This window comes from Nerophis lumbriciformis, linkage group LG32 (assembly GCF_033978685.3).
Source record: "Nerophis lumbriciformis linkage group LG32, RoL_Nlum_v2.1, whole genome shotgun sequence".
Lineage (NCBI taxonomy): Eukaryota > Metazoa > Chordata > Actinopteri > Syngnathiformes > Syngnathidae > Nerophis > Nerophis lumbriciformis.
In genome coordinates this window covers 2,900,571-2,922,153 of record NC_084579.2, presented here as the reverse complement: position 1 = coordinate 2,922,153, position 21,583 = coordinate 2,900,571, and the positions used below count along the sequence as shown (strand labels likewise).

Sequence of the window (21,583 nt, the reverse complement as noted above, 5' to 3'; positions counted from 1 at the left end):
GTTTCTGTTGATATGCAAGAAGAGATTTTTGTAGATATTGTGTTTCCATGTCTAAAATATGTTATATGTAGGACTACAAAGACATTTTAGCAGTAGAGTCACACTCACAGGTACCGTCGTAATTATACACACTTTTACTTTGAAAAATCTTCCGGCGTCTGCAAATGAGAAAAAAAAACATCCGTTTTGTTTTTCAGTTTCCGTTCGCTGCTGATTTTATTTTTTGTCTTATGAGATATACAATTAAAACGTTTTTTTATGTGTAGTCGTTGCTCTTTGACAACAAAAAAGAAGAACGCTTTGTTTTTATATTTTTTGCATTTTTTGCGTTTTTTGTTTTTCAATTTCCATTCATAAAAATAAGATTTAATGAGTAAAATATGCACTGCTCATTGGTCCGTGTACCTTCCGTTCATTCTATTTCCAATTCTGAAACGCAAATCAAAAAAACAAAATGATGGCCGTTTTTCGATTTTTATTATATATGGCAGATTTGAAAACAAGCAAAAAGGGGTTGATTTTCATTAAAATATTGCCATAAAATTGGATTTTGTGATGTCTTCCTGTTATGGACTTTTATTTTTCCAGATAAACACAAAAATCTAATTTATGTTTATCCAAAATGCAAAAATGCGTGTGTAATGACAAATTGAACCGGAAGCAGTATTAGCTTGTTTTTAGCATAATGCTAACATCTTTGTTCAGCAGGAGTCCTATTGTCGTTTCAAAGAAGTCTCATTTGTTGTTCAACTTTTGTTTCAGAAATAAAAATAGAAAAAAATGTCCCGAAATGTGTTTTTTGATTTGATTTGATATATTTTTATTTCAAATATGCAAAGAAACAAGAGCAAGCCTGAATTTTTTTATCATTTTTTTCATTTATTTATTTATTTCAGGCAATGACATAAACAAATAAAAAAAATAAAATAAAAAAAGTACAAAGTTGACAACACATACTATAAATTAGTATAGTGCAAAAGGTAATGTATAGTATGTAATGCATGATTGTCCAGTTTTAGCCTTAACAGCCAGTATAACAAAATAAAAACAATGGAGAATAAAAAACGAAAAAAAAAAAAAAAAAAAAAATGAGCAATGGACTTTCTGTTGTTGTTTTTTTTTTACATATTTGAAAACGAGTGAGAAGAAAAAAAAACAAGAGCAAGCCTGATCCAATACAGAGCTATAGCCTTCATTTTTTTATCTTTTTTTTTCATTTCTGTCTTTCTTTCAGGCAATGACATAAACAAATAAAAAAAAAAGTACAAAGTTGACAAGACATACTATAAATTAATATAGTGCAAAAGGTAATGTATAATATGTAATGCATGATTGTCCAGTTTTAGCCTTAACAGCCATTATAACAAAATAAAAACAATGGAGAATAAAAAAACGAAAAAAATTAAACAAAATGAGCAATGGACTTTCTGTTGTTGTTTTTTTTTTACATATTTGAAAACGAGTGAGAAGAAAAAAAAACAAGAGCAAGCCTGATCCAATACAGAGCTATAGCCTTATTTTTTTTAATCTTTTTTTCCCATTTATTTATTTCTTTCAGGCAATGACATAAACAAATTAAAAAAAAAAGTACAAAGTTGACAACACATAATATGAATTAATATAGTGCAAAAGGTAATGTATAGTATGTAATGCATGATTGTCCAGTTTTAGCCTTAACAGCCATTATAACAAAATAAAAACAATGGAGAATAAAAAACGAAAAAAAATAAACAAAATGAGCAATGGACTTTCTGTTGTTGTTTTTTTTTACATATTTGAAAACGAGTGAGAAGAAGTTTACACTTGATTTGCATTTAAGAATTGGAAATAGAATAAACGGAAGGTACACAGACCTGCTTCCGGTTCAATTTGTCATCGTACAGATAAACACGCATTTTTTGCATTTTGGATGAACATTAATTGTATTTTTGTGTTTATCTGGAAAAATAAAAACCCATAAAGGAAAACAGCACAAACATTATTTTAATGACATTTTTTGTTGGTTTTAAAATCTGCCATTTATAGTAAAAATTTAAAAAACGGCCCTTAGTTTTTTGATTTGTGTTTGAGACCTGGAAATAAAATGAACGGACCGTTTTTGTTTTTCAATTTCCATTCATAAAAATAAGATTCAATGAGTAAAACATGCACTGGTCATTATGGTAGAGGTTGTAGTAATCAAAAGTGACTAAAAATGATCGCTGATCGTGTTTAGGTGTTGAGTGAAAGCCCCTACGGGGTCCGCGTCGGGACAAAAAGGCGCGTGGTGCTGCGAGCAATGGAGGGGGTCACAGTGGGCCAGGTATTTGATGCCGAATGCATCCTCAACAAACGGCCGAGAAAGGTGAGAAAATCCCCGCGGGGGGCGCTCCGTGCCAACCCTGGCCGCCCTTTAACTCTCCCCCCCCGCTTTGACTCTGACCGCTTGTGCGCTATTTCCCCAGGGGAAGTTGGAGTATCTCATCAAGTGGAGCGGGTGGTCGTCCAAGTAAGTCGCTAGCCTTCCTCGGTTAGCCGCCGAGGCTAAACTGAGACGCGCACGCACGCACACACACATCAGCGCGGGCGCGCGCACGCTCTCATCAAGCTAGCAGGCGCGGCGTGTGCAAACAATAACAATAACCTTGCAAACAACAACAATAACATGAGCTTTCCTGACGATCAGTGTTCTACCTTGGCCTCACTTTGGCTCACAAAGCAGACACAAAAAGCTCGTCGTTTGCTCTCTTAGCTGTTTTCATAGCTGCTAATGATGCTAATGTCATTTTAATAACACTTCCTTTCTTTAATCTCTTCCTACTAAATGAGGACCAAGGACGTTTTAATGTCTTCCTTTTACGTGATTGTTGTTTAGCTGGTGCAGTAAATACAACACTGAATATATTCTATGTCTACTTTTTTTTTCTTGCTGACTTGCAAGTATTTACATATTTACATATTTGGTTTGTGTGTAAGGTCTATTCAGGTTAGGGTTAATATCTCGATATTTTTAGGCCATATCGCGATACACCATATACAGGTAAAAGCCAGTAAATTTGAATATTTTGAAAAACTTGATTTATTTCAGTAATTGCATTCAAAAGGTGTAACTTGTACATTATATTTATTCATTGCACACAGACTGATGCATTCAAATGTTTATTTCATTTGATTTTGATGATTTGAAGTGGCAACAAATGAAAATCCAAAATTCCGTGTGTCACAAAATGAGAATATAGTGTAAGGGTTAAATTTTGAAGACACCTGGTGCCACAAACTAATCAGCTGATTAACTCAAAACACCTGCAAAGGGCTTTAAATGGTCTCTCAGTCCAGTTCTGAAGCCTACACAAACATGGGGAAGACTTCAGATTTGACAGCTGTCCAAAAGGCAACCATCGACACATTGCACAAGGAGGGAAAGACACAAAAGGTTATTGCTGAAGAGGCTGGCTGTTCCCAGAGCTCTGTGTCCAAACACATTAATGGAGAGGCAAAGGGAAGGAAAAACTGTGGTCAGAAAAAGTGTACAAGCGATAGGGATCACCGCGCCCTGGTCAAGATTGTGAAAAAAAACCCATTCAAAAATGTGGGGGAGATTCAGAAGGAGTGGACAGCTGCTGGAGTCAGTGCTTCAAGATCCACCACCAAGAGACGCTTGAAAGACATGGGTTTCAACTGCCGCATACCTCGTGTCAAGCCACTGTTGACCAAGAAACAGCGCGAAAAGCGTCTCACCTGGGCTAAGGAAAAAAAGAGCTGGACTGCTGCTGAGTGGTCCAAAGTCATGTTTTCTGACGAAAGCAAATTTTGCATTTCCTTTGGAAATCGAGGTCCCAGAGTCTGGAGGAAGACAGGAGAGGCACAGGATCCACGTTGCCTGAAGTCTAGTGTAAAGTTTCCACCATCAGTGATGGTTTGGGGTGCCATGTCATCTGCTGGTGTCGGTCCACTCTGTTTCCTGAGATCCAGGGTCAACGCAGCCGTCTACCAGCAAGTTTTAGAGCACTTCATGCTTCCTGCTGCTGACCTGCTCTATGGAGATGGAGATTTCAAGTTCCAACAGGACTTGGCGCCTGCACACAGCGCAAAATCTACCCGTGCCTGGTTTACGGACCATGGTATTTCTGTTCTAAATTGGCCCGCCAACTCCCCTGACCTTAGCCCCATAGAAAATCTGTGGGGTATTGTGAAAAGGAAGATGCAGAATGCCAGACCCAAAAACGCAGAAGAGTTGAAGGCCACTATCAGAGCAACCTGGGCTCTCATAACACCTGAGCAGTGCCAGAAACTCATGGACTCCATGCCACGCCGCATTAACGCAGTAATTGAGGCAAAAGGAGCTCCAACCAAGTATTGAGTATTGTACATGCTCATATTTTTCATTTTCATACTTTTCAGTTGGCCAACATTTCTAAAAATCCCTTTTTTGTATTAGCCTTAAGTAATATTCTAATTTTGTGACACACGGAATTTTGGATTTTCATTTGTTGCCACTTCAAATCATCAAAATTAAATGAAATAAACATTTGAATGCATCAGTCTGTGTGCAATGAATAAATATAATGTACAAGTTACACCTTTTGAATGCAATTACTGAAATAAATCAAGTTTTTCAAAATATTCTAATTTACTGGCTTTTACCTGTATACGTCCTCTCCCAGCAGAGAGGTAGCAGCATGGCTAACGTTAGCTGTGATGCTAGCGCAGCCGCTAAGGTGCGCGCCTGCTCAAGCGTCCTCTGCGCACGGCAAATCTATGCCATGCACAAAATCAAATAAAAAAACAAGCGCATAACAATTTCCGACACACGGACACGACGGAGAAAACAGTTTTCGTCATCATTGTTCAAATATTGTGACGTCCGTCGAGACGCTTATCTCCATTCCGTGCCACACGTCCACACCATCAAAATGCCGAGGCAAACATTTCCACATCAACACCGTATGTAAAAAATTTGTGATTTTTTTTAGTTGTGATTTCCTTCTCTGCATGAAAGTTTAAAAGTAGCATATATTAATGCAGTATGAAGAAAAATGTTTTAATGTAGACATGCAAGCCTTGAAAGAACATTTTGAAAATCAAGACTACATTTCCTGCAAATGGGTGCATTTCTACCCTATATTTTAACTTTAGATTTATTCTCATATCAAACTCTTTTGGCTGTCTTTTTGACACTTACATCCGGCGCCCCCCTCCACACCCTGGATTATAAATAATGTAAATAATTCAAAGTGATTATCTTGTGTGATGACTGTATTATGATGATAGTATATATCTGATAGTATATATCTGTATCATGAATCAATTTAAGTGGACCCCGACTTAAACAAGTGGAAAAACTTATTGGGGTGTTACCATTTAGTGGTCAATTGTACGGAATATGTACTTCACTGTGCAACCTACTAATAAAAGTCTCAATCAATCAATCAAAACACATAGAATCATCATACTGCTGTGATTATATGCATCAAGTGTTCATTCAAGGCTAAGGCAAAATATCGAGATATATATCGTGTATCGCAATATGGCCTTAAAATATGGCAATATTAAAAAAAGGCCATATCGCCCAGCCCTAGTTCAATGATGCCATTTCTGTTTGTCATGTATTATAATTTTGTCTTATTTTGTGTTTATCCTTGAATAAACAGGTCAGTTTCTTGTTACCAACCATTGTGTATTATTCAAACTCCCCTAATTCAGCTGGCTAGTTGTTATCAAGAGTACTAAAACCCTTTTCAACATGATTCTGACAACTAAGTAGGCTAAATAACTTTAAACTTTAATACATGCTCGGATAGGCCAGTATCGGTCAGTATCGGTATCGGATCGGAAGTGCAAAAACAATATCGGTATCGGATCGGAAGTGCAAAAACCTGGATCGGGACATCCCTAGTCCAGATGGCTTCATGTGGCCAGGATCTTCAGCTCTCACTGGATCGGTTCGCATTGGGTGAACATTTTTTAAAGGGAAAAAATTGCCATAAAAAATGATGTCAATGGATTCATCTGAAGTTGATCAATAGATATTTTTGCATATAAAGTAAAAAAACAAACATATCCTACTTTTTAACTCTTTAATGACCGAGACCCTTTTGGGTCCTCGGGACCTTTTAAGGTTGACCAAAATTCCCTAATGGTCACAATAAGTATTGTATTGGTGTTGGAAATGAAAAATATCAACATGCTTTGGTTTTTCAGGGTGAAAAGTTTAGACCCCTCTGTCTTAAATCTCATTAATATTCACCTTTTAAATAAACATAAAAGTGTTAGTGGACATGGTACTTTTTGCACGGCAGCTGCCAATCAATCAGTTTGTCGTGGTCCTCGTCATTAGCGCGCCAGCACTGACGAAGTCTTCTGATGCCTTTTCAGGCACAACAGTTGGGAGCCAGAGGAGAACATTTTGGACCCGAGGTTATTGGCGGCGTTCAACAAGCGGTGAGTTTTCTTCTTTCAATAAATACATTCTCCATCTGTGCTTGAACGTTTCTTTTTTATTTGTGTCGCGTTAGGGAACAAGAGCGGGAACTTTTGTTCCAGAAGAAAGGGAAGAGGCCGAGAGGACGTCCACGCAAGACCCCGGTAGTTTCTCTCCACCTTCCTTTTAAGAGTTTGTCTGATTATTGAGCATTGGTGAAATCATTGCTAGTTCTACTCCCAACCACATGGGGGCGCTACAAAACAGTGGAAGCTGTTTTGGTTCCAAAACGGGGTTCGTAAATCAAAACGTTTGTAAAGCGAAGCAAATTTCTATGTAAGAAACAAAGTAAATATGAACAGAGGTGGGTAGAGTAGCCAGAAATTGTACTCAAGTAAGAGTACTGTTACTTTAGAGATTTATTACTCAAGTAAAAGTAAGGAGTAGTCACCCAAATATTTACTTGAGTAAAAGTAAAAAGTATGTTGTGAAAAAACTACTCAAGTACTGAGTAACTGATGAGTAACATATACACACATATATATATATATATATATATATATATATATATATATATATATATATATATATATATATATATATATATATATATATATATGTGTCGCGCCTCGCCAAGGAGCAGCGAGAATACCAAGAAGCGCATATGCCAAATTTTCAAAGAGAACGGCCTACGGATCACGATTGAAGCCAACAAGCAAACCGTCAACTTCCTTGACGTCACTTTCAACCTGAGAAATAACAGCTACCAACCATTCACGAAACCCAACACAACACTCCAATACGTGCACCATGACAGCAACCACCCACCCACCACCACGAAAAGAATACCTACCGGAATTAATAAAAGGCTATCGATGCTGTCATCTAGCAAAGCTGAATTTGACCAAGCAACCCCCCCGTACCAAAAAGCCCTTGATGAAAGCGGATACAATTTCACCCTCACCTATGAACCCACGCCAGGAAACCAGCCAAAAAAGAACAGAAAACGAAACGACATCATCTGGTACAACCCCCCATACAGCAAAAACGTCTCAACTAACATTGGACACAAATTCCTCAATCTGATTGACAAACACTTTCCCAAAGACAACACCCTAAGAAAAGTATTCAACAAGAACAACATTAAATTGAGCTACAGCTGTATGAACAATATACGACAAATCATCTCAAACCACAACAAAAAAATTTCAAATGAGCCGTCGGCCCCCGGACAGAGCGACTCCAAAACCAACAAAGGCTGTAACTGTCGAAAGAAACCTGATTGCCCTCTCAACGGGGGGTGCTTACAAACATCAGTTGTCTACCAATCTAAGGTAATACGCAAGGACATTAACACATCCGACACATATGTAGGATTAACCGAGGGAGAATTCAAAACCAGATGGAACAATCACAAGGCTTCTTTCAGGAACCAAAACCTGCGGAATACCACAGAACTCAGCAAACACATTTGGGACCTCAAAGACAATAATGTTGAATATTTAATAACATGGCAAATTCTTGCATCCAGCACACCTTACAATAGCGGTAATAAAAGATGCAACCTATGCTTGAAAGAGAAACTGTTTATTATTTACCGTCCAGACCTGTCATCCCTCAACAAGCGCAGCGAAATTGTAACAGCATGCCGCCACAGACGGAAACACCTCCTAGGTAACACATGAGCCAATCACCACGCCCCTACGCCAGCCTGTACCCACCCACTCTGTGCCCTATATAAACCATGGTATGTGAATGCTCCCATTAAAATCTCCTGATGATTGAGGGTACCCCCCCTCATGAAACAGGCCTGTAGAGATGAAGTAGTCTTGTGATTTTTTTTTTCCCACACATACATATATATATATATATATATATATATATATATATATATATATATATATATATATATATACATATATACATATATATATATATATATATACACACACACATATATATATATATATATATATGTATGTGTGGGGGAAAAAAAATCACAAGACTATTTCATCTCTATATATATATATATATATACACATATATATATATATATACATTGATATATACAGTATATAATTTATATTTATTTATTTTGCCGTTTTTGTTTACATGTTAAAGGTGTTTTAATGAATATACATGCATGTTTAACACATATAGATTCCTTTCTTTCATGAAAACAAGAATATAAGTTGGTGTATTACCTGATTCTGATGACTTGCATTGATTGTAATCAGACAGTAGTGATGATAACGTCCACGTTTTCAAATGGAGGAGAAAAAAAGTTATTCCTTTCTGTCTAATACAGGGGTCGGCAACCCAAAATGTTGAAAGAGCCATATTGGACCAAAAATACAAAAACAAATCTGTCTGGAGCCGCAAAAAATTAAAGGCCATATTACATACAGATAGTGTGTCATGAGATATGAATTGAATTAATATGACTTAAAGGAAACTAAATGAGCTCAAATATAGCTACAATTGAGGCATAATGATGCAATATGTACATATAGCTAGCCTAAATAGCATGTTAGCATCGATTAGCTCGCAGTCATGCAGTGACCAAATATGTCTGATTAGCACTCCACACAAGTCAATAACATCAACAAAACTCACCTTTGTGGATTCATGCACAACGTTAAAAGTTTGGTGGACAAAATGAGACAGAAAAAGAAGTGGCATAAAACACATCCTAGAAAGTTATACATGTAAACAAACTAAGGTGAGTTCAAGGACCGCCAAAATTAGTAGGACAAAACGGCGCTCGCCAAATACTCTAATCAGTGAAGCATGTTTAATATAAACAGTGTGCTTTATAACAATTAGGGAGGTTTGTGTCATGTTTGTCCTCCTACAGAAACCATATTAAAACAAAAAATTTTTTTTTTTTCCCCTCAACTTTTTCCATTTTTCATACATTTTTGAAAAAGCTCCAGAGAGCCACTAGGGCGGCGCTAAAGAGCCGCATGCGGCTCTAGAGACGCGGGTTGCCGACCCCTGGTCTAATACCACATGAAAGTGGTTGGTTTTTGGCTTCTTATTTGTCCAGCTTCCATATTCGTTTTTATACACTTTACAAGAAATACATTGGCGGCAAACTCCGTCGCTTGCTAGCTTGTTTGCGCTGGCTTTCGGAGACTCTTGTTTTGAAAGAGCAGGCGCGATGGAGCGGCACTTTTATTGTGAAGACAGGAACTGTGCAGTCAGTCTTTAGGCTTTTGACGGGATGTAAGGTTGAAATAAAAAAGGGTCTTTTTTTCCTTCACACTTTTGATTGATCGATTGGAACTTTTATTAGTAGATTGCACAGTACAGTACATATTCCGTACAATTGACCACTAAATGGTAACACCCCAATAAGTTTTTCAACTTGTTTAAGTCAGGTCATGTGACCGCCTGGCTCTGTTTGATTGGTCCAACGTCACCAGTGACTGCATCTGTTTGGTGGAACGAAGTGAAACGTCACCAGTAAGGCAGGCACTTTGAAGGTCTGTCTGACAGACCAAAACAAACAAAGCGTGCATTAACAGATCGATAAAAATTAGTAGCGAGTAGCGAGCTGAATGTAGATAAAAGTAGCGGAGTAAAAGTAGCGTTTCTTCTCTATAAATATACTCAAGTAAAAGTAAAAGTATGTTGCATTAAAACTACTCTTAGAAGTACAATTTATCCCAAAAGTTACTCAAGTACCGTATTTTCCGCACCATAAGCCGCCCTGGGTTATAAGCCGCGCCTTCAATGAACGGCATATTTCAAAACTTTGTCCACCTATAAGCCGCCCCGTGTTGTAAGCCGCATCTAACTGCGCTAAAGGAATGTCAAAAAAACAGTCAAATAGGTCAGTCAAACTTTAATAATATATTAAAACCAGCGTGATGTGGGCGCGCATGGAGTCGTATATCAACATGGACGGAGCTGTGTGAAAAAAGCCACCCGGCCTCTTCGCGTAAACTTAAACTTACCTTAACCACTCGCTCATCTTTTCTTCATCCATCCCTTCGAGTTAGCTTTTATGATGACGCCGGCTGGAAAGGTCTCTTTTGGCAAGGTCTTCCTTTTGAATATCACCATGGGTGGAAGTTTCTGGCCATTAGCATGGCAAGCTAGAACCACAGTGAAGGATGACTTCTCATTCCCTGTGGTGCGAATATTCACCGTACGTGCTCCCGTTGTATCCACAGTGCGGTTCACAGGAATATCAGTTGCTGTGAAATAGTAATCCGTGTGCGGATGGAGAGATTGCGTCTTTTCATGAACCGGATCCCTGTCGTTTAGTAGGAGCCATTTTGTGGTCTTTACAGATGTAAACACACAAAGGAAATGAAACGTACCGTACGGTAATATCCGCGCGCTTTTTCTTCTTCTACGCGGGCGGGTGGTTGCTTACAGTAGAAGAAGAAGCGCTTCCTGTTCTATGGGGGCGGGTGCTTACCTTGGCGGTTGCTTGCGTAGAAGAAGAAGCGCTTCCTGTTCTACCGGGAAAAAAGATGGCGGCTGTTTTACCGTAGTTACGAGACCGAAACTTTATGAAAATGAATCTTAATATTAATCCATATATAAAGCGCACCGGGTTATAAGGCGCACTGTCAGCTTTTGAGAAAATTTGTGGTTTTTAGGTGCGCCTTATAGTGCGGAAAATACGGTAGATGTAACGGAGTAAATGTAGCGCGTTACTACCCACCTCTGAATATGAATAATTGGTTCCAGTCCCTATTTTAGTGAAGGTTTGTACACTTTCAACACAATATAGTGATATCGAGTAGGGGTGCACAAAAAAATCGATTCACATCAGAATCGCGATTCTAAATCGATTCATAATTTTCAAAAATTGATTTCTAAACTATTAAAAAAATGTTTTAATGAGAAACAATTGTTAAAAAGACCTTTTTTAGGCCGACTCTATGCAACCAAAACAAGCTTTTCTAACCAGTTAAAAAAAAAAGTTGTAATTGTTCTAACAAACTAGATGAGGAATTGTGTGTGAATGCTCCAATGCTGACAGAATGTAGTTTGAATGTTGAACAGTTTGAATTTCCAGGAAAACTGGAATTTGGTTTGGAACTTGGGAAAGTGTTAGTTTGAATGTCCAAGATGAGTCGGAATGTGTTGATGTTGGAATGCTTTGAATAGACTGAAAAATGTGGGAATTGTGGAAGTTTGAAAATTCATTATGAATGGGGAGAATTGGAAAAAAAACTAGGTGTTATGGGAAATTTGGGAATTGTTTTTTTAAATGGTTGCAGTAGAGCACACAATTCCTGAACAGGCTGAATCTTTTGAAGTAGTAACGGTATGAATCGGATGAAAAATGTGGAAGGTAGAACGCGCCAAAATCTGGAAAATGAATAATATTAATAAATAGATGAAATTTGGTGTAAAAAAAACACATAATACTTTGTGGAAGTCGGTTTGAATCGAGAATCGATTCTCAATCGAATCGTCACCCAAGGAATCGTATCAAATCATAAGGTGCCCAAAGAGACACACTCTTACCAGTGACGTGCGGTGAGGTTGATGGCTGGTGAGGCACTGACTTCATCACAGTCAGATTTACAAACATATGAACCCTAAAGAGTATCTTATTCACCATTTGATTGGCAGCAGTTAACGGGTTATGTTTAAAAGCTCATACCAGCATTCTTCCCTGCTTGGCACTCAGCATCAAGGCTTGGAATTGGGGGTTAAATCACCAAAAATGATTCCCGGGCGCGGCGCCGCTGCTGCCCACTGCTCCCCTCACCTCCCAGGGGGTGATCAAGGGGATGGGTCAAATGCAGAGGACACAAAAAAGCACATTTAATAAAAAAAAACGTTTTTATGGTCTTACCTTTACTTATAAATGAAGTCCATGCGCCGCTGTTGTGCCGGATTAATGCAGCCCCTGACGGGAGTGTTATATCAACTAAAGCCCTCACTTCAACTTTCCACGTGCAAGATTGAATCTATTTAAAAAAGTGTAACCGAGGGTTTATAAATGTGGCCTATACTGTATGAAACTACAAAATAACAAACACGGAGGACCACTTTATTTACCTTCTTTCAAAAACTTCCGCTCCACTCCAACGTGTCGTCACTTCCGCTCTTAGCGCCTTCAAAATAAGAGCTCAAGGCATATACTGTATAACAGCGCATAACAGGAACTTAACATCACAAAGAGGAAAGCCCATGAAAATAGGTTACAAAAGTTATTTAATAAGAAGTCAAAAAGTGCAAAAACAATAATGTTCGTGTTGGAGGAGTTGTGAATGAAAAAACCTAATGTTGTGGCCCTGCAGTCATTCACAACTCCTCCAACACCAACATTATTGTTTTTATGAAATAACTTTTTTAAAATAGATTCAATCTTGCACGTGGAAAGTTTAAGTGTGGGCTTTAGTTGATATAACACTCCCGTCAGGGGCTGCTTTCTACGGCGGGGGTGCAGGAGGCGGGATTACTGCAGCCGTTTTATGATCGCTCAGCACTAGAAATACGTTACACACATACAGTTGTTGACGAAATACACTGTACATTATATACCTCAGCTAACTAAACTATGGAAATGTATAATATAATTCATATAGCAATACGGTCTCACTGCACAGCAGGCCAGCAGTTAGCCGAGTCATTGCGCAATCCATGTTGAGGCACTGAGTGACGTGCCTCAACTGGCTGCTGTTCACCGCACCGTCTCTTCTCAGTATTTGAACGGCAAATGTGAACATTCAGCGATTTTAAATAAAAATAATCTAAGACTGGTGAAGTTAAATGGAAAATAACTTTATAGTATAATCACTGGATACATATAACAATTTAATATATATTTTTTCTTTTTACATTTTTTTTCTTTCCATGATGGCAGGTGAGGCCCCGCCTCACCTGCCTCCAGTGACTGCATGTCACTGACTCTTACTATACAGAACTGTTTATCAAACAAAGATAACGAATGATGCATCAACTTTATATTTAATCTTGTACAAGCCAAAACAACAACGACAAGCTGAACTGTCCTGTGCATGCTTCTTTGGTGCCCTCACAAATGTACAGAAATCACAAAAACTCTTAACTTTAAGAACCATATTGCTACAATAATAAACATTTAAGAAGTAAACTCCACTTACGTTAACGTCAGGCACTGACTAGAAAGGAGCAAACGGGGGTGGGGGGGAATGGTAAGGATTGGGGGTGGTGTATGTGGAAGAGGCGCCACTGAATGAGAGTAGCGCTCCTCCGCTGTGAAATAGGTCTGCTTTGGCATATTTTCCCAGATCAGTCTGGTCTCATCACAATGAAAACGTAAGTGGTCCGAAGTTAAATCTTCCGCACTTTTTTGACCTCCTTCTTTCCACGCTGCTCACGTCCAGTTAGCGAAATGGAGGAAAAAGCCAGAAAAGAAATGTGCTAAAAAGTGACGGGGATAGGCTCCGCCTCCTCAACCTGCTTTTTGTCCCTCAGGCGTGACACAAAATGGCCGAATGAAGCGTTTGCACATGTTTAGCTTCTCAGGTGGACGTTGACTGTGTCGTGCTAACAGTCCATTGTCGTCTTCGTGCTAACAGTCCATTGTCGTCTTCGTGCTAACAGTTCATTGTCGTCTTCGTGCTAACAGTCCATTATCATCTTTGTGCTAACAGTCCATTGTCGTCTTCGTGCTAACAGTCCATTGTCATCTTGGTGCTAACAGTCCATTGTCATCTTCGTGCTAACAGTCCATTGTCATCTTCGTGCTAACAGTCCATTGTCATCTTCGTGCTAACAGTCCATTGTCATCTTCGTGCTAACAGTCCATTGTCATCTTCGTGCTAACAGTCCATTCTCGTCTTCGTGCTAACAGTCCATTGTCATCTTCGTGCTAACAGTCCATTGTCATCTTGGTGCTAACAGTCCATTGTCTTCTTCGTGCTAACAGTCCATTGTCATCTTGGTGCTAACAGTCCATTGTCATCTTGGTGCTAACAGTCCATTGTCATCTTGGTGCTAACAGTCCATTGTCGTCTTCGTGCTAACAGTCCATTGTCATCTTCGTGCTAACAGTCCATTGTCTTCTTCGTGCTAACAGTCCATTGTCATCTTCGTGCTAACAGTCCATTGTCTTCTTCGTGCTAACAGTCCATTGTCATCTTGGTGCTAACAGTCCATTGTCATCTTCGTGCTAACAGTCCCTTGTCGTCTTTGTGCTAACAGTCCATTGTCATCTTGGTGCTAACAGTCCATTGTCATCTTGGTGCTAACAGTCCATTGTCATCTTGGTGCTAACAGTCCATTGTCATCTTCGTGCTAACAGTCCATTGTCATCTTTGTGCTAACAGTCCATTGTCATCTTCGTGCTAACAGTCCATTGTCATCTTCGTGCTAACAGTCCATTGTCATCTTGGTGCTAACAGTCCATTGTCATCTTGGTGCTAACAGTCCATTGTCTTCTTCGTGCTAACAGTCCATTGTCATCTTCGTGCTAACAGTCCATTGTCATCTTCGTGCTAACAGTCCATTGTCATCTTCGTGCTAACAGTCCATTGTCATCTTCGTGCTAACAGTCCATTGTCATCTTCGTGCTAACAGTCCATTGTCGTCTTCGTGCTAACAGTCATTGTCATCTTCGTGCTAACAGTCCATTGTCGTCTTCGTGCTAACAGTCCATTGTCATCTTCGTGCTAACAGTTCATTGTCGTCTTCGTGCTAACAGTCCATTATCATCTTTGTGCTAACAGTCCATTGTCGTCTTCGTGCTAACAGTCCATTGTCATCTTGGTGCTAACAGTCCATTGTCATCTTCGTGCTAACAGTCCATTGTCATCTTCGTGCTAACAGTCCATTGTCATCTTCGTGCTAACAGTCCATTGTCATCTTCGTGCTAACAGTCCATTCTCGTCTTCGTGCTAACAGTCCATTGTCATCTTCGTGCTAACAGTCCATTGTCATCTTGGTGCTAACAGTCCATTGTCTTCTTCGTGCTAACAGTCCATTGTCATCTTGGTGCTAACAGTCCATTGTCATCTTGGTGCTAACAGTCCATTGTCATCTTGGTGCTAACAGTCCATTGTCGTCTTCGTGCTAACAGTCCATTGTCATCTTCGTGCTAACAGTCCATTGTCTTCTTCGTGCTAACAGTCCATTGTCATCTTCGTGCTAACAGTCCATTGTCTTCTTCGTGCTAACAGTCCATTGTCATCTTGGTGCTAACAGTCCATTGTCATCTTCGTGCTAACAGTCCCTTGTCGTCTTTGTGCTAACAGTCCATTGTCATCTTGGTGCTAACAGTCCATTGTCATCTTGGTGCTAACAGTCCATTGTCATCTTGGTGCTAACAGTCCATTGTCATCTTCGTGCTAACAGTCCATTGTCATCTTTGTGCTAACAGTCCATTGTCATCTTCGTGCTAACAGTCCATTGTCATCTTCGTGCTAACAGTCCATTGTCATCTTGGTGCTAACAGTCCATTGTCATCTTGGTGCTAACAGTCCATTGTCTTCTTCGTGCTAACAGTCCATTGTCATCTTCGTGCTAACAGTCCATTGTCATCTTCGTGCTAACAGTCCATTGTCATCTTCGTGCTAACAGTCCATTGTCATCTTCGTGCTAACAGTCCATTGTCATCTTCGTGCTAACAGTCCATTGTCATCTTCGTGCTAACAGTCCATTGTCGTCTTCGTGCTAACAGTCATTGTCGTCTTCGTGCTAACAGTCCATTGTCGTCTTCGTGCTAACAGTCCATTGTCGTCTTCGTGCTAACAGTCCATTGTCATCTTGGTGCTAACAGTCCATTGTCATCTTGGTGCTAACAGTCCATTGTCATCTTGGTGCTAACAGTCCATTGTCATCTTGGTGCTAACAGTCCATTGTCATCTTGGTGCTAACAGTCCATTGTCATCTTCGTGCTAACAGTCCATTGTCATCTTTGTGCTAACAGTCCATTGTCATCTTCGTGCTAACAGTCCATTGTCATCTTCGTGCTAACAGTCCATTGTCATCTTCGTGCTAACAGTCCATTGTCATCTTGGTGCTAACAGTCCATTGTCTTCTTCGTGCTAACAGTCCATTGTCATCTTCGTGCTAACAGTCCATTGTCATCTTCGTGCTAACAGTCCATTGTCATCTTCGTGCTAACAGTCCATTGTCATCTTCGTGCTAACAGTCCATTGTCATCTTCGTGCTAACAGTCCATTGTCATCTTCGTGCTAACAGTCCATTGTCGTCTTCGTGCTAACAGTCATTGTCGTCTTCGTGCTAACAGTCCATTGTCGTCTTCGTGCTAACAGTCCATTGTCGTCTTCGTGCTAACAGTCCATTGTCATCTTGGTGCTAACAGTCCATTGTCATCTTGGTGCTAACAGTCCATTGTCGTCTTCGTGCTAACAGTCCATTGTCGTCTTCGTGCTAACAGTCCATTGTCGTCTTCGTGCTAACAGTCCATTGTCATCTTCGTGCTAACAGTCCATTGTCATCTTCGTGCTAACAGTCCATTGTCATCTTGGTGCTAACAGTCCATTGTCATCTTGGTGCTAACAGTCCATTGTCGTCTCCGTGCTAACAGTCCATTGTTGTCTTCGTGCTAACAGTCCATTGTCGTCTTCGTGCTAACAGTCCATTGTCATCTTTGTGCTAACAGTCCATTGTCTTCTTCGTGCTAACAGTCCATTGTCGTCTTCGTGCTAACAGTCCATTCAATCAATCATCAATCAATGTTTATTTATATAGCCCTAAATCACAAGTGTCTCAAAGGGCTGCACAAGCCACAACGACATCCTCGGTACAAAGCCCACATAAGGGCAAGGAAAAACTCACCCCAGTGGGACGTCGATGTGAATGACTATGAGAAACCTTGGAGAGGACCGCATATGTGGGTAACCCGCCCCTCTAGGGGAGACCGAAAGCAATGGATGTCGAGTGGGTCTGACATAATATTGTGAGAGTCCAGTCCATAGTGGATCTAACATAATAGTAAGAGTCCAGTCCATAGTGGGGCCAGCAGGACACCATCCCGAGCGGAGACGGGTCAGCAGCGCAGAGATGTTCCCAGCCGATGCACAGGCGAGCGGTCCACCCCGGGTCCCGACTCTGGACAGCTAGCACTTCATCCATGGCCACCGGACCTGTGAACCATGAGGTCAGGATCAAGGTTAGGTCTTTTGAGCAGAGGATGAATAACCGCTTTCTTGAATGCTAGGGGAACAGTGCCAGAGGAAAGTGATAAGTTTATAATATTTAGCACTGATGGACCTAATAATACAAAAAGCTCCTTGATAAGTTTCCCAGGAAGTGGGTCAAGTAAACATGTTGTTTGTTTTATCCCACTTACACGCCGTAATAGTTCCTCTAATGTTATTTCATCAAAAAGAGAGAGACTATTTTGTATTGCAGTATCCGTCGTAGATACAGTTGTATCTGTGTTAATAGAACCCAGTTGTAGCTGGGATGCGTTGTCTTTAATCTCCTTTCTAATGAGTTCAATTTTCTTATTAAAGAAATTCATAAAGTCATCTGCCGAGTGGGTGGAGCTATTGGGAGGAGTCCCTTGTTGGGTTAGCGATGCTACTGTACTAAACAAAAATTTAGGGTCGTTTTTGTTGAGGCGGACGAGATTTGAGTAATATTTAGCTTTAGCTAAGGTAAGCATGCGTTTATACGATATTAAACTATCACTCCATGCTTGATGTCATCTTCGTGCTAACAGTCCATTGTCATCTTGGTGCTAACAGTCCATTGTCATCTTCAGCTGCCCACGCCGCCCGCCGCCAAAGAAAGCCGCTCGTCGTCGTCTTCTTACTCGGGCCTGTCGTCGTCGTCCGAGGATGAGGAGGAGGAGGAGGAGGAGGAGGAAGATGAGGAGGATGAGGAGCGCGAGCACAAGAAGGTGAAGACCAGCCCGCGGGTCCACCCGGTCCCGCAGAAGAGGCCTCAGATCCTGCTGGCCAAGCCGGATCCGCCACACAAGAAGCGCGGGAGGAAACCTCTTCACCCGGACCTCAGGGCGCTGAGACAGGCCAAGAGCAGACTGCTGGCTCCGCCCCCTAGCCGCCACCAGCTGCTCCGCCTTTCCCGGGACGAGTGTCAGGCGGGGGTGAAGAAGCCGCTGCAGCCGGCCAGCTTCACGTACACGGGACTGAGCAGGACCGGCAGGGACGAGGCTGCCGCCGCCGCCGCCGCCGCCGCCGCCGCCCACAGCGCCGCCTTCTCCCAGGCGTCCAAAGGCGGCTCTCAGGGCTCCGCTTGGAACCTCCCCCTGCCCGCCGCCTCGCCGTCCCCCTCCCACAGCAAATCCGGCATCTCGCCACAAAGCAAGACTGAGCTGAGGCGCTCCGTTTCTGAGTCGGGCGGCGGGCGAGGGGACGGCTTCAAGGCGACTCCGCCCCCTCTGAAACTGTCCGGGAGCTTCGGGGGAAGTCCGGCGGCCGCCCAGCGCTCGCCGCTCAGCCCGAGGAGGCAGGAGCGTCACGGCGGTCACACGGCGCCGGGCCAGCACAAGTCGTCTCTTTCCAAGGCGTCGGCGACGCATCGAGCGTCCGGCCAGGCGCTCAGCCTCCGCGCGCTCAACCTGCAGAGCGTCACGAAGACGCCACCCGGTGGCCACCAAGGGAACAGCGGCGTGGCCGTGCGCTCCAGCTCGCGTAGCGGCAGCCTGGTGGTGATCAATGACTCTCGAGTATCAGCGGGGGCGCAGCGTCACGTCCTGCCCGCGGGCGGCGGCGGCGGCGAGAAGGTCAGGAAGGACGTGTCGCTGGCGCCCGGCAGGCAGGAGGAGCGCAAAGCCGCCCGCAGCCTGAACGAGCTCAGCACGGGCGACTCGGACGAGAGCAGCAGCAGCGGCGACTCGGAACCGGACGCCGCCTCGTATCCCAGCAACAGCCGGCCCAGCCTCGGCGACGCCGCCACCGCCTCGGACACGGAAACGGACTGGCGGCCGGCGCGCAGCCTCCTGGAGCACGTCTTCGTCACCGACGTCACCGCCAACTTCATCACGGTGACCGTGAAGGAGTCGCCCACCAGCGTCGGCTTCTTCAATCCGCGGAACCCCTGAAGGCGACGGCCGCCACGACAGCCCCGAACTCTTTCAAACGCCAAATTTTCATCTCGGACGGCGTCGAGTTGGAAACGGGAAGTCACGGGCCGTCGCCGCGTGGCTCCGCCCCCTCCCCCCCCCAGTGCCTCAGCTCCTCGTCACACCTCACAGCAGACGAGCGAGCTCGCCGTGGACGCTCCTCCCATCTTTTTGTCCTCCAGACCAAAACTCAAATGTGACTTTTGATTTGATGTCATTTGTAGTTTTTGTGTTGGACCAAAGGTGCTGCCTGGACTCTTCTTATTTAATACACACGCTTAATTTATACTGTACATATCTTTCTATTCATGTCCTTTTAATAAATCATAACCGCAGGAAGATGCTTCACTTAGCTTTTATGCTTCTTTAAGGACCTGCTGCTCACCAAAGGTGGGCGGCTTACCTCGACGTCACCAGCTGGCGGCGCTGTTTCGCTGTTGGCGGGAAGCAGGACGGCTCATTTTTCTAACGTCTGCGGCTCCTTCTAAAAATATTACAGAAACAAACATAAAGAAGTGAAATAAAAGAGCAAACGAGTAAAATGTCAGGAGAAAAAGTTTCAATGTTCACTAAAAACACAAAGACTGTTTTTTTTCTTTTAAACTGTCATTGCTCAAAAAATAATAATGAATCAAAATCAATGTTTTGAATTATTGATCTATTGAGGACTCCATTTACTTCACATCAAATATTACACTTTGAAATATATATTTTTTTGGGGTGTGTGCGCATGTTTTGTGTGTTTACCATAATAAAAACCCTAAATGTTCTATGACAAAAAACACAAAACAAACAAAAAATGTTAAAAACGTATAACCGACAGATCTGAAGTTTTTCGAGAGATTTCAGTGTGAAAGTTAAAAATAAGTTATACTTTTTTCTTTTTTTTTTTAACTTTCACACTGAAATCTCTCGAAAAACTTCAGATCTGTCGGTTATACGTTTTTAACATTTTTTGTTTGTTTTGTCGTTTTTGACAGAAACTGATTTTTTTTTTAATAGTAAACACACCAAAATGATTCATTATTATTTTTTGAGCAATGACAGTTTAAAATAATCCCACTAAAATTATTAGAGACTCCAAAAAAGTGTTAAAAATAAGTTATACTTTTTTCTTTTTTTTTTTAACTTTCACACTGAAATCACTTGAACTTCAGATCTGTCGATTATAAGTTTTTAAAATTTTTTGTCTGATTTGTCCTTTTTGACATAGAAAACTGATTTTTTTTTAATGGTAAACACACCAAAATGATTCATTATTTTTTGAGCAATGACAGTTTAAAATAATTCCACTAAAATTATTAAAGACTCCAAAAAAGTGTTAAAAATAAGTTATACTTTTTTCTTTTTTTTTAAACACTTTTTTGGAGTCTTTAAACTGTCATTGCTCAAAAAACAATGAATCATTTTGTGTTTACCATTAAAAAAAATCAGTTTTCTATGTCAAAAACGACAAAATAGACAAAAAATGTTAAAAACTTATAATCGACAGATCTGAAGTTCAAGTGATTTCAGTGTGAAAGTTAAAAAAAAAAAGAAAAAAGTATAACTTATTTTTAACACTTTTTTGGAGTATTTAATAATTTTAGTGGAATTATTTTAAACTGTCATTGCTCAAAAAATAATAGTGAATCATTTTGGTGTGTTTACCATGAAAAAAAAACAGCTAAGTTTTCTATGTCAAAAACGACAAAACAGACAAAAAATGTTAAAAACTTACAATCGACAGATCTGAAGTTCAAGTGATTTCAGTGTGAAAGTAAAAAAATTTTTTTTTAAAAAGTACAACTTATTTTTAACACTTTTATGAGTGGGACCCTTTTGGAGTCTCTAATAATTTTAGTGGGATTATTTTTAAACTGTCATTGCTCAAAAAAAAAACAATGAATCAAAATCAATGTTTTGAATTATTGATCTATTGAGGACTCCATTTACTTCACATCAAATATTACACTTTGAAATCTATATATTTTTTGGGGTGTGTGCATGTTTTGTGTGTTTACCATAATAAAAACCCTAAGTTTTCTATGACAAAAAACACAAAACAAACAAAAAATGTTAAAAACGTATAATCGACAGATCTGAAGTTTTTCGAGAGATTTCAGTGTGAAAGTAAAAAAAAAAAAAAAGTACAACTTATTTTTAACACTTTTATGAGTGGGACCCTT

At 40.8% G+C, this 21,583-nt stretch overlaps 1 protein-coding gene across 1 annotated transcript; it reads left to right on the top strand.

Moving 5' to 3' along the window:
- The first annotated feature begins 2,131 nt into the window (after window positions 1-2,131).
- Window positions 2,132-19,754, top strand: LOC133574708 (chromobox protein homolog 2-like). The gene is made up of 5 exons (XM_061926934.1): window positions 2,132-2,344; window positions 2,445-2,488; window positions 6,355-6,420; window positions 6,495-6,564; window positions 18,093-19,754. Exons 1-5 carry the CDS (start codon window positions 2,279-2,281, stop codon window positions 19,392-19,394), a joined length of 1,548 nt encoding a protein of 515 aa, XP_061782918.1. The 5' UTR covers window positions 2,132-2,278; the 3' UTR covers window positions 19,395-19,754.
- Window positions 19,755-21,583: the final 1,829 nt, after the last annotated feature.